This window comes from Dendropsophus ebraccatus, chromosome 15, assembly GCF_027789765.1.
Source record: "Dendropsophus ebraccatus isolate aDenEbr1 chromosome 15, aDenEbr1.pat, whole genome shotgun sequence".
In the NCBI taxonomy this organism is placed as follows: Eukaryota; Metazoa; Chordata; class Amphibia; order Anura; family Hylidae; genus Dendropsophus; species Dendropsophus ebraccatus.
Window position 1 is genome coordinate 37,654,651 of NC_091468.1, and position 13,112 is coordinate 37,667,762.

At 43.8% G+C, this 13,112-nt stretch overlaps 1 protein-coding gene across 1 annotated transcript; it reads right to left on the reverse strand.

The window, feature by feature from the left end:
• Positions 1–6,744, reverse strand: EIF4A3 (eukaryotic translation initiation factor 4A3). Its single transcript, XM_069954597.1, has 12 exons — positions 6,459–6,744; positions 5,058–5,130; positions 3,273–3,339; positions 3,040–3,102; positions 2,771–2,903; positions 2,601–2,681; positions 2,028–2,169; positions 1,732–1,870; positions 1,534–1,649; positions 1,244–1,351; positions 970–1,097; positions 1–226 (listed from the first exon to the last, which is right to left on the reverse strand). The coding sequence occupies exons 1-12, from the start codon at positions 6,637–6,639 to the stop codon at positions 210–212; spliced, it is 1,248 nt and encodes a 415-aa protein (XP_069810698.1). The 5' UTR covers positions 6,640–6,744; the 3' UTR covers positions 1–209.
• Between the last annotated feature and the right edge of the window lie 6,368 nt (positions 6,745–13,112).

The window sequence follows — 13,112 nt, forward strand, 5'->3', positions numbered from 1 at the left end:
GAAGGGGGTTTGTATTTTTTTTTATTGAAAAGTCACCAAATGTATTTACAGTGGTTTACAGTGGGGTGCATGGTTCATTGTACTGAAGCATTAAATAAAAAGGTAAAAAGATGACAACGGTAAAATCTGCTCTACAATGAAATACAGCCAAAAATATAACATATTGGTCAATCGATCCATATAATCCTTCTATACAGAAAATTCACTCTTCAAATCAGGTCAGCAACTGTGGAAGGAAGGAAAAAAAAGACACTGTTACTGAAAAGAAAAACATTCAGAATCTCAACTTGTGGGTCATCTGTGAAATGTTCTTCCATCCCATAAAGGAGACACAAATAATTACTAGTTAATAGACTACACCAAGTATTGCTGAGTTCCAGAAAACAGATGCCTTTGCAGGTGAATCTACATTTTAAAGAAATACATTCTATTACCAGATCACCACTTTTATAAGTGGGGGAACTAGTAGCAAACAAGACTCCAAGGGAATCTGCCAGCTGCAATTCACATTCAAAACTGCTCATACTGTTACTTTTTCATACAACGGTCATTGCAGGATGTATAAAATGCTTCTATTACATAGTATAAAGAGTCAAATGGCTTTCCCAAGCTGCAGCAAGCTGTAATAACCCCTCCCTCTCGCTCCCAGACTCTGCATGGAAGCCAGCTTCCAGGTGTCAATCAAGCTGGAAAGGTGAGAGAGGGCATACAAGCTTGCAGCTATTCAGGAGCTTAGAAAAGCCTCTGACACCTTGTACCAGAGAATAAAAAGCATGTCTCTGAATGCTGGAAGCCCAGACAGATATATGAAAGGTGCCATGTGTCTGCTTGTTCTAACACCTATCTAACAGTCAACAGTTTGAAACAAGAATTACAGCTGACAGATTCACTTTAAATGCCATACCATAAGCCAGCACTAAAAGAACATGAGTAATGTGAGATTATTACTTTGCCTAGGAGGAAACATACCGTTCATGGGCATTTCATCAATCTGAGTAGAGTAGTACTGCTCAATGTCTCGTAAAATACGGATGTCATCATTCTTTACAAAGTTAATAGCAACACCTTTCCTTCCATAACGTCCTGAACGACCAATTCTGTGTTAAAGTAAAAAAAGAAAATGTTATGGCTTGTATGATTTTTTATGATAGATAGATAGATGTGGAATACCAGGGAGCAGGAAAGGGAATAACATTTCCGCTACCTAGAAAACCCCTTTAATGTAATAAAATGGCCAACATACCTGTGGATATACAATTCTCTGTTGTTAGGAAGATCGTAGTTAATGATCAGGGAGACCTGTGGGACATCCAAGCCTCTTGCCCAGACATCAGTGGAAATTAGTACTCGACTATAAAGAAAACAAAAAAATTGGCACAAGATTAATGGTTTATACTGTAGAACATCTATTCTGCAAGTTAAACTGCACAGATCATAATAAAGTTCTTCTAAAGTCATACAGCATGGACACAGCCTTGCCGTCTTATAGTAAACATCTGCAGCGACAATAAAGAAAGATATAGCCATACATACCTAGCACCAGATCGGAATTCCTTCATGATGGACTCTCGCTCTTTTTGGGGCATGTCACCATGCATTGAAGACACTGTAAAGTTAGCCTCCCTCATTTTCTCTGTCAACCAATCAACCTAAATAGAAGATGTACAGATATAGCCTAAAGTAGGAAAACGGAGTGAAATCTGAGCTATGTCATACTTTCATTAATGTTACCTTTCTTTTTGTGTTGCAGAAAATCACAGCTTGTGTAATGGTGAGTGTGTCATACAGATCACATAAAGTGTCAAACTTCCATTCTTCCCGCTCCACTGCTACAAAGAACTGCTTAATGCCTTCCAGCGTCAACTCATCACTGTGAGAATAGATATAACAATGAAACTGTAGATTATGCGGTAATAATGCACAGTTATAAGTGACCAGATACTAAACAGAAGCAAGCCAAATACACCAAGCTGATCAGAAATCAAAGCCCCTAAATATCAGGAGGAAAGGTTTAGCTGAACAATTACCGTTTCACCAGGATACGGATGGGATCGGTCATGAACTTATTGGTCATCTCCAGGATTTCATGGGGAAGTGTGGCACTGATGAGGCACACCTGTGTAGCAGGTGGTAGATACCTATATACATCATAAATCTGTTCTTTGAAACCTAAAATTAAAATGAATTACAAACTGTAATGAAACAGTATGAAAAGCCTTAAATGTACAAAGTATGCAAAGCTGTTACCCAGATCATATATAGTAATAGTAAGTCATCTGACATCTCTCTTATGACTCCAAAACAAGCTGTACAGGCCCTAATATACTGATGTGCCTGAGGCAGTCCATAAAATGTAATTTAGGCCGGAACACACAGCTGAAACTATATCCACATGCCTTGACCAAGGGCGCATAAAGTTGCTTATAATCTCAGCAACGTTGCAAGGCCACTGCCTATTGCATATGATAGGCACAACATGTGAGCCCATTAACGGAAAGATAGTGTAGGTGAGGGCAGCTGCCAGCCTGAGCCCATATGCAAATATTTTTCAGGGTTAGACAACCCTGTTATAGAGCTAAATTGTTCATTGGGAAACAAACCTTTATTAAGCATCTCATCAGCTTCATCCAGAACAAGCATTTTAATAGCCCGTGTTCTTAAGCTTCTGCGGCGGATCATATCTGTGTGTGGTAAAACAATTAGATGATGCTAAGTAAATTAAGCCAAGCAAATGGTGAAAACATACAGCATGTTACAAATATATACTTACCAAAGACTCTGCCTGGTGTCCCAGCAACAACATGCTGTCCATAATCCAGTTTTCTGATATCTTCTCCAACATTGGTTCCGCCAATACATGCATGACACTGCACATTCATGTAGTCCCCCAAAGCAAGAAGAACCTATAAATGCAGCCATTACAATAAGATTACTTAAAGTTCACCCACTGAGGAAAACAAAAAAAAAAAAAAAAAGTGCATCTCTAGCAGTGAAATGATTTTTTTTTTCTCAGAGATAAGAAACCAATTAGTTTTTTACCTTTTGAATCTGTCCTGCCAATTCTCTGGTTGGTGCTAAAATCAGCGCCTGTGTCTCCCGGACCTAAAAAAACAATAAAGTCATTTTTACAACTCACACCGTCTACACGTCACAAGCTACCCCTTAACAGTTACTAAATAACTGCAAAGTCACAGATCAGAATTCACTTAATCACCTAATGTTATTATATCATTACCAAAGTAAATATGTAAGACCAGATGGGAATACATTACCTGAATATCCAGACACTGAAGGACAGACACACAAAACGTAGCTGTTTTTCCTGTACCAGACTGCGATCTGCAAGGTAATAGAAAATACTTCAAGTCAAAAACAGCAATAATAACTCTAAATCAAACACAAACTACAAAAAGTGAAATGCACTAATGTGTTTCTCTCCTGACAGGCTCCCCTGTTCGGGAAGGGGGGTTCAGCAGTGACATCACTCTGCCAATCATCACTGCAGACCCGAATTAATATTAATTACAAGAGGCGGGCAGATCACTGTAGTAGTCCAAGCCGGAATGTACCAAACTGCCTAATTTTCCTAGTGAATAAAGTAAAGATTTCCCGAAAACAGCACTGAGGATCAACGTAAGGAGCACTATGGGAACATTACTGCAGGTCACAGACTTCTACACTGCTGTAAGTTTCCCTTTAAGATTCTCGAAACCAAGAGATGTTCAGGCAGGCTGCAGACAGCAATAAATCCTTTTCTAAATGTGAACAATAAATGGCCCTTCCACAAAGCGCAGGATTGGTAATGTTTCATACACAGGTCAGAAACATTGTCAAAGACAAAAGTGTATCTGATTTTTTGTCAGACTGTTAAATCTGAGCCAATGTCTTCAGGCCTGGTATAGTCTCACTTTACTAGGATTGTCAGCGGACTACTGGACAAAAGTAAATTCAGCACCCCCAGCGACCACATTAGTGTAGTATTGATGTCCACATGTTTTTATAAGATGCATGGACGTCATCTGTCTACTTTAGACAAACCCTTTAAGGTCTCTGGCATCAGCCCCGGCTAGTATTACTCAGTTTATCAAATGTGCAGTATAATGATTACCAGGCATAGTGTACATCCATCTGTCTTAAAGGGAACCAATCACGCCGAAAATGCCCCTAATGATAAGGAAACGTGCTGGTACATCACCCAACACGCTTCCCAAACATGCCCCTGTACCCTCCCCGTCCCCTCCTTGATTAGACCGTAATCTTACATTTATGAAGCCCCGCGCTGTATGGTAATTCCTGGCAAGTAGTCATGGTGGGCGTATGTAGTCACGGTGGGCAGCTGTACTCATGGTCCTGGGCTGTCGCGATCACTGTAATCACGCCCAGAGGGGCGTGATTGAAAGAGCTGCCCTCTGCTGACGTCACCTGGGGCCTGCGTTCAATGTGGGCAGAAGACACTGACATACGGCGCATGCGCTGCGTGCTAAAAACGTCAGCACGCCTCCGACGTTGAACGCAGGCCCCGGGTGACGTCAGCAGAGGGCAGCTCTTTCAATCACGCCCCTCTGAACGTGATTACAGTGATCGCGACAGCCCAGGACCATGACTACAGCTGCCCACCGTGACTACATACGCCCACCATGACTACTTGCCAAGAATTACCATACAGCGCGGGGCTTCATAAATGTAAGATTACGGTCTAATCAAGGAGGGGACGGAGGGTACAGGGGCATGTTTGGGAAGCGTGTTGGGTGATGTACCAGCACGTTTCCTTATCATTAGGGGCATTTTCGGCGTGATTGGTTCCCTTTAAAGTGACTGTACCACCAGGCCCAGGCTGAAGCACTGGAGGCGGGCCGACCCACCCTTAGTGGGAAGAAACCCGAGCCCCTCCATGACGTGACTCCATTAGAATCAATGGGACCCTATCATAGAGGAGCAGGGGTTTCCTCCCACTAAGGGTGGGTCGGCCCGCCTCCAGTGCTTCAGCCTGGGCCTGGTGGTACAGTCACTTTAAACACAGGACAGGGAAACAGTGTGCCCATGGCAGGATAACTTACTGTGCGATTACATCTCTTCCTTTAATGATCTGTTTGATCGCCCTCTGTTGGATAGCTGATGGCTTCTCAAACCCTAAAATCAAGGAAACACATTTACTGTAAGATCCAGGACATACAAAGCCTAATATACAAACTTCAACATTACTAATAATAGCAAATAATGTGCATGGCTGGACCACATCCCCGTTATATGAATATGGCAGGGTACTGAAAGCAGTGTAGCACCCCTGAGATGGTGACCGGGTATTCTTCCTTCTTTACATGGCTGATGCACACAGGTCTCCAGGCACCATGTATTATAGGCGGTCATGTATCAGAAAGTTACGTTTGAATAAAATCATGTGAAAATGTATAACTTACGGAAACAGTGTTTTTATAAATTGTGTTGTCTTCATTGTGTTTTTGTTGATGTAATTCTTAAAAACAAATATTAGGCCCGAAAAAAATCACGTTTGTCATCATCTTTTCAAAGAGCTACTAAAAGGTATCAACCAATGGTAACAGCAGTCAGATGGCCCAAAATCACTTATTCTCTAGTCAGAGGATGGGACATAACTTGTATTTACAGGAGTCAACTGGTAAAATAATCTACTAAAGACTGTGCTGGAAACACAGGGGGGATTTATCAAACATGGTGTAAAGTGAACCTGATCAGATTCCACCTATCATTTTCCAAAGAACCTGTGAGGCATGAAAGTTGGAATCTGATTGGTTGCTAGGGTGGAATCTTTACACCATGTTTGATAAATCTCCCCCAATGTATTTGGTCTTTCCTATGATAACTGCCGCTTTCTCCTTATGCTGATGGACAAATCTGCTGCTTAAAGTCTAAGGTGCGTGAGGCTCTCCCGAACAACCACCGACAGATTACATTGGTGGAAATAGGGGTTGGGCATTATGGATATTTACAGCAGAACCCTTTGTTCTGGGAGAGACAAGCCACAGTTGCAGCTTACTTCTCCCCATAGAGAACACAAGAAACACTCAGCTGTGCGAAACCTTCCTGTGTGTAGGCGGGGGAGAATAAGAGGTAGAACTTTTGTCTCTATACATTAAAGCAAATGTGAGGTTACAACAGACAGGGCGGCACAGGCTGGGGAATACTGCTCTATGGTATATGGAATGGCAAGAATACCAAGCATCAGGTGACCTGAGGCTAACACCTGTCGGCCAATCAGGTGGCAGCTTACATTTTCCATAACGGAAGTAGAATATGAAGTGAAATCTGATTGGTTAGAACAGAGCTCTCTTCCCCAACTGTAGGGACATGTTTACCCGTTAAGTGCCGGGCTGTAGGAGACTCTCTATCCCCTGTTTCTATAGGCAGCATGCTCAGCCTCCGCCCCCATTACCCGGCAGCAGCGTCCAGTATGGCGGGACCGATACGTCGCTCATACTCACCATACGCGTAGATGCCTCTCAGCAGATCCTCCCGCAGTCCCATGGTGTCGAACGTGGGGGTCACGTCCACCTCCTCGCTGGTCTCAAACTCCACTTTCGTCATGTCTTCCTCCCTCAGGAGCCGCTTACGGCTGGACTGACTGGTCACCCCACCGGCCGCCACGGTTGCTGCGCTCGCCATGATCCCGATAGACTGGAAACCGGAGCCGAGGAGATAGTAACACGCCGCGCCGCACACACTACAGCAGGCCTCCCAGAAAGCACCGCGCGAGAGCAGGCGGTTACTGCGCAGGAGTCGTCAGCACGCAGCGTGCGTAACGTAATTACGTCAGAGAAGAAAAAACTGGAAACCGCGAGAATTGTGTGAAGCGGTCGAGTAAATCCTGAGACTTGTGAAGTGTTATTCTATGCTGAGAGAAAGCCGCCATTTTGTCGAAGCCCTCTGCCCTATAAATAACGCAGTCTGTGATAGGGGATTAAAAACCATGTAAAGGATAACTGTGTTTTGTTGCCCATATCAACCAATGAGGCCCCAACTTTCATTTTACCACAGCACTATGGGATATAAAAGCTGAGGTCTGCGTGTTATGAGCCTCAGTAAGGATGTAAAATTTAAAGGGGTTATCCAGCGCTACAAAAACATGGCCACTTTCCCCCTACTGTTTTCTCCAGTTTGGGTGGGGTTTTGAAACTCAGTTCCATTGAAGTAAATGGAGCTTAATTGCAAACCACACCTGAACTGGAGACAACAGTAGGGGGAAAGTGGCCATGTTTTTAAAGCGCTGGATAACCCCTTTAAGGGTGTTTGACACCTGTAACTTAGGATATGATGGGAGTTGTAGTTCTTCAAAAGCTGGAGAACACCGAAGACATAAGACCCCCATCTAGTAATGTCTCCGCAGCATATAGTTATCGACTTCCGCAAAACGTTCCTTGTTTTATGCAGTATACTTGGAGTATGTACAATATGTCCATCTTACCCAGTGACTTGCATTGTATTCCTCCGCTTGATATGTAGTCCAAAGGTGAAAGGTTTAGATTGTACTGGGTCTCAGTCCTGAGGCTCACTCAAATGATAAGGCTGGGCCTACACGGCGACTCATTGTAGCTTGACCAGCAATCGCCATGTTGCACAGCCTGTCACCAGTGTTGAGTGAACTTGCAGAACTGTTTGGGTTCTGCAACATTCTCTGAACCTGAATACTCTGCCATAGGCTGTATCCAAGTTTTCCTGGCAGCCCTAGGGCGACATCCAACTTCTTCAGCCGCTAAGAGTGAAATGATGAGAATTCTTGTCCGGAGAACATTGCCAAAACCTGAACAGTTCAGCAAGTTTGCTCAAAACTATGTGGTCCTCTAGTCCAGTGATTTTCAACCTTTTTTGAGCCACGGCACACTTTTTATACTTAAAAAATCCCGGGGCACACCACCAACCAAAATGGCAATAAAAACAGTACATATTATACATATAGTTAATAATATAGATTCTAAATGTATTTATACTCACTCAGTGTGAAACCTGGGCCTGTTTTCTTCTCCCCCCTGTGCTTCTCGCCACCATACTTCTCCCCCCTACTTCTCCCCCTTGCTTCTCTCCTGTGCTTCTCCCCCCCATGCTTCTCCCCGGTGCTTCTCTCCCCCATCCCCAAGTTTCTCTCCCCCATTGTTTTCTCCTGTTTCACAGGGGCACCATAGTTTAGGGAACTTTCCCCGCGGCACACCCGACCATGTGTCGCGGCACACTAGTGTGCCCTGGCACACTGGTTGAAAATCACTGCTCTAGTCAACCAGAGAGCGACGTTTGCCGCAGTGTGCTTCACCTGGCTATAACCCCTTTAACTTGTCCTGAGTCTTACACCTTTTAGTGGAAGGCTACATTCACACTTCTGCACCTAGAACCCTTTAGATTAGAACTTCTTGGAGATTTCTACTTAAAGGGGAACCCCGGATAAGGGAAACTTGTTTTCTATTAAAAGTACATTAAAATTTATATAGATGTGTCTATATAATGTATTACTGTATCTGTACGGTTCTGCCACACTGGTAGCTGATAGAAATCCAGGAAGTGAAGAAAAATGGCCTCTGTGCCAATTCACATTGTCTCCTGCTCCCTCTGCTCTCCCCTCTTAGGAGACAAATCTTCCATGCCTCTGTCTCACATTGTGTGTGTTTGCTGAGATCAGGCTGATAATGCAGACAGGGGGCAGGGCGTGATTCACCATCTCTGACCAGCCAGAAGCAGTTGCTGCACTAATTTCCCTGAGTGTGCAGTGAAGTTAGGGCTGTGTTTACACATGGTGGAGTGTTATTGCAGTACTGTAGCGTATTCACAAAAATGATGCAGTAACACAAGTAAATGATGCTAAAAGGCAGAGAGGATTAGAGCCTTATTGTGGGGCTCAACTTCAAAGATAAAAGGTGCTTGATCATAATATGTGCGTAAAAATGAAAAGAAAAAATTATAGGTAGAGAATACAGTGTGCTGTGTGGTGTTACAGGTAGAGAATACAGCGTGCTGTGTGGTGTTACAGGTAAAGAATACAGTGTGGTGTGTGGTACAGGTAGAGAATACAGCGGGCTGTGTGGTGTTACAGGTAGAGAATACAGCGCTGTGTGGTGTTACAGGTAGAGAATACAGCGTGCTGTGTGGTGTTACATGTAGAGAATACAGCGTGTTGTGTGGTGTTACAGGTAGAGAATACAGCGTGCTGTGTGGTGTCACAGGTAGAGAATACAGTGTGCTGTGTGGTGTCACAGGTAGAGAATACAGCACGCTGTATTCTCTACCTGTAACAGCACACTGTATTCTCTACCTGTAACACCACACAGCACACTGTATTCTCTACCTGTGACACCACACAGCGTGCTGTGTGGGGTTACAGGTAGAGAATACCGCGTGCTGTGTGGTGTCACAGGTAGAGAATACAGTGCGCTGTGTGGTGTTACAGGTAGAGAATACAGCGTGCTGTGTGGTGTTACAGGTAGAGAATACAGCGTGCTGTGTGGTGTTACAGGTAGAGAATACAGCGTGCTGTGTGGTGTTACAGGTAGAGAATACAGCGTGCTGTGTGGTGTTACAGGTAGAGAATACAGCGTGCTGTGTGGTGTTACAGGTAGAGAATACAGCGTGCTGTGTGGTGTTACAGGTAGAGAATACAGCGTGCTGTGTGGTGTTACAGGTAGAGAATACAGCGTGCTGTGTGGTGTTACAGGTAGAGAATACAGCGGGCTGTGTGGGTGGGACAAAAATGAAATGATAAAGTAATGCAAATAATTCAGTAATGTGAACACAGCCTAGATGTTCTGTAATAGATTTGGTTGGGAAATGTGCAGGGTGGGGGACTGTGATGAACAGCTGAGGAAAAGTTGGTAGTTTCAAAACTGGATTAGATAGGTAAGCAATGCTTTATGCTTCTGCAGAAGTTTCATTTTTTTTTAACCTCTACCTGGAGTTCCCCTTTAATCAGTGATTCTCAACTCTAGCCCTCAAGTACCCCCAATAGGTTATGTATCGAGAATTTCCTTAGAGCCCTATTACACAGAGTAATAATCTGCCAAATCAGGCAGATTCAGTAGATATAGCACAGTGATCATCGGCTGATCGTGTTTTTTGGTCCTGACCTAAAATCATTGGCCACTGTTGGCTGATGACTGTAAAAAAAATAATAAAGTATATACATACCACTCCACACTCCCTGGTGTCTTCCTGGCTTCTCCCTGCAGCCACTGCAGCTTCAGAGACGGTCTTCGAAGTGACAGGCAGCTGAGCCTCTATGGGACCACTGCTGGCAGTGATTGGCTGAGCGGACTGTCAACTTAGAGACCGGCTCTGAATTAGCATTGGTGGCTGCGAGGAGAAGCCAAGAAGACATCAGGCAGCGTGGAGAAATAACGTATATACTTAACTATTTCCCACTCTTAAGGCAAGGGCTGCACGGACATATATACACAGCCCCTGCTGCACGATTATGTATTATGTAATAGGCTCAGGCAACGAGGGCCGATCTAGTAGAACAGCGCTTGTTTACATTACTTTGTATGGGATATCATCAATTATTGTCCTGATGGGGTTACTTGAGGACTGGAGTTAGGAAACACTGAGATCATTAGACTGGGACTGGAAAAATAGGTTTAAGCGCTATTTGTATACTGTACGTCTCATCAGGGAGCATACAGTGACTAAATGCCCATGGCAATGGGTGATTGCAAAAGGTGAGTTTAGAGGTTACAAAGACTGTATGGGTACATTTTTACCCACTACCATGTTTATCTGAAAAAAAACACCCCAAAAATGAGACCTAGCTTTTTTATACAGCCTATTTGGAGGCTTTAAATATAAGCTCTATTCAGTAGTGGATTATAACAGGGGCGTTTTGGGCGGCAGCCCGGGGCCCTGAGCTCCTGGGGGGCTCATGACCACCCAAAAAGACTTATACTTTCAATGGTGTACTGTCTCCTGGCTACACTTCCGCCATGATTTGCAAAAATCACAGGTTTTTTTGTAACAATTTTGCACAAATCAGGACATCATGACATTATCTGTCCTGTACTATGAACGCCAGGCTAGTGCTGCCATAGTTACAGTGGGGTGAACAGCTTGGTGAACAGCCTGGGGCCTATGGTAAAGTTAATCCGCCCCTGGCTCTATTCCAAATATAATCCCTAGTTAAAAGTTAGCTGATCAGATCCCTGACACTGGGTGGTTGAGCATCAGCCAATCAGTGCCAGACTTATTATGCTCCACCTCCACCTGCTCAACACAAGCTGCAGAGGAGGCAAGAGTGGTAAGAAGATGCGCAGTATGGGACATTGAATATGGTAGGACGGGGGTACGTGGGCCAACTACAGGGGGGGAGAGATATAAAGTATGGGGACTACCTGCAGAGAGGGATGTGTACAGTATAAAAGAACAACTACAGATAGGGAGGTAAACAGTATGGGTTGCTTACTGCAGAGAGGGATGTATATAATATAGGGGTAAAACTACAGGGGAGGTATTTAGTATGGAGGCCTTACTACAGGGGGTATAGGAACTTAACAACAGTGGGACATATAATATGGCAGCAAACTACCGTATAGAGTGGGGCTACATTGTAGGATCATACTGTGTTTCTCCGAAATAAGACATACCCTGAAAATCAGACCTAGCCTTTTTTTTTAGCCCAAAAGAAAAATAAATAAATTAAAAAAAATATATATATATATACACTCACCGACCACTTTATTAAGTACACCTGTCCAACTGCACGTTACCACTTAATTTCTAATCAGCCAATCACATGGCATTTAGGCATGTAGACATGGTCAAGACAATCTCCTGCAGTTCAAACCGAGCATCAGTATGGGGAAGAAAGGTGATTTGAGTGCCTTTGAACGTGGCATGGTTGTTGGTGCCAGAAGGGCTGGTCTGAGTATTTCAGAAACTGCTGATCTACTGGGATTTTCACGCACAACCATCTCTAGGGTTTACAGAGAATGGTCCGAAAAAGAAAAAACATCCAGTGAGTGGCAGTGCTGTGGGCGGAAATGCCATGTTGATGCCAGAGGTCAGAGGAGAATGGGCAGACTGGTTCGAGCTGATAGAAAGGCAACAGTGACTCAAATAGCCAACCGTTACAACCACGGTAGGCAGAAGAGCATCTCTGAACGCACAGTACCTCCAACTTTGAGGCAGATGGGCTACAGCAGCAGAAGACCACACCGGGTGCCACTCCTTTCAGCTAAGAACAGGAAACTGAGGCTACAATTTGCACAAGCTCATCGAAATTGGACAGTAGAAGATTGGAAAAACGTTGCCTGGTCTGATGAGTCTCGATTTCTGCTTGAACATGACAATGAGTTCACTGTATTCAAATAGCCTCCACAGTCACCAGATCTCAATCCAATAGAGCATCTTTGGGATGTGGTGGAACGGGAGATTCGCATCATGGATGTGCAGCCGACAAATCTGCGGCAACTGTGTGATGCCATCATGTCAATATGGACCAAAATCTCTGAGGAAGCTTCCAGCACCTTGTTGTATCTATGCCACGAAGAATTGAGGCAGTTCTGAAGGCAAAAGGGGGTCCAACCCGTTACTAGCATGGTGTACCTAATAAAGTGGCCGGTGAGTGTATATATATATATATATATATATATATATATATATATATATATATATATATTTATTTAATGATATATATACAATGCCCTATCTTATTTTTGTAGAAATATGGTAGTTCCTCTGCCCCAAAATCTGTCTGTAAGTGTGCAAACTATACATCATCATCAATTTTCACGGCTAAGGAGCCTAGAGTCTTTTTGTACCCCCTCCTTCTTGTGGAGACAGAAAGCTAGACATCTATTGGCAAGTATATAGACACCTATAACAGGACCTTTTCCCTACACATTGACATAAATACAACTACAGTGGTGACTTGTATTGCGAGCATAATTTGCTCCGGGACTGTGCTTGTAATTCAAATCCACTCTTAAACCAAAGCAAATTTTCCCATAAGAAATCATAGAAATGCAGACAATTGGTTCCAGGGTGCAGGGAGCATGAAGGAATGAGCAGGACAGATGTGAGCACAGTATAGCAGCTCTTTCTCTGGGGGGAGAGGGGTTATAGCTATAATGAGATTACCTCCACAGTCCTGTCCCCTGATGCAAGCC

Excerpts from the sequence above, each read along its gene's own strand:
- EIF4A3 (XM_069954597.1), bottom strand. The coding sequence starts at position 6,639 with ATGGCGAGCGCAGCAACCGTGGCGGCCGGTGGGGTGACCAGTCAGTCC. Across the intron at positions 2,904-3,039 it reads TGGCAGGACAGATTCAAAAG|GTTCTTCTTGCTTTGGGGGA; the intron begins GTAAAAAACTAA and ends CTGCATTTATAG. Across the intron at positions 2,170-2,600 it reads TGATGAGATGCTTAATAAAG|GTTTCAAAGAACAGATTTAT; the intron begins GTTTGTTTCCCA and ends TTTTAATTTTAG.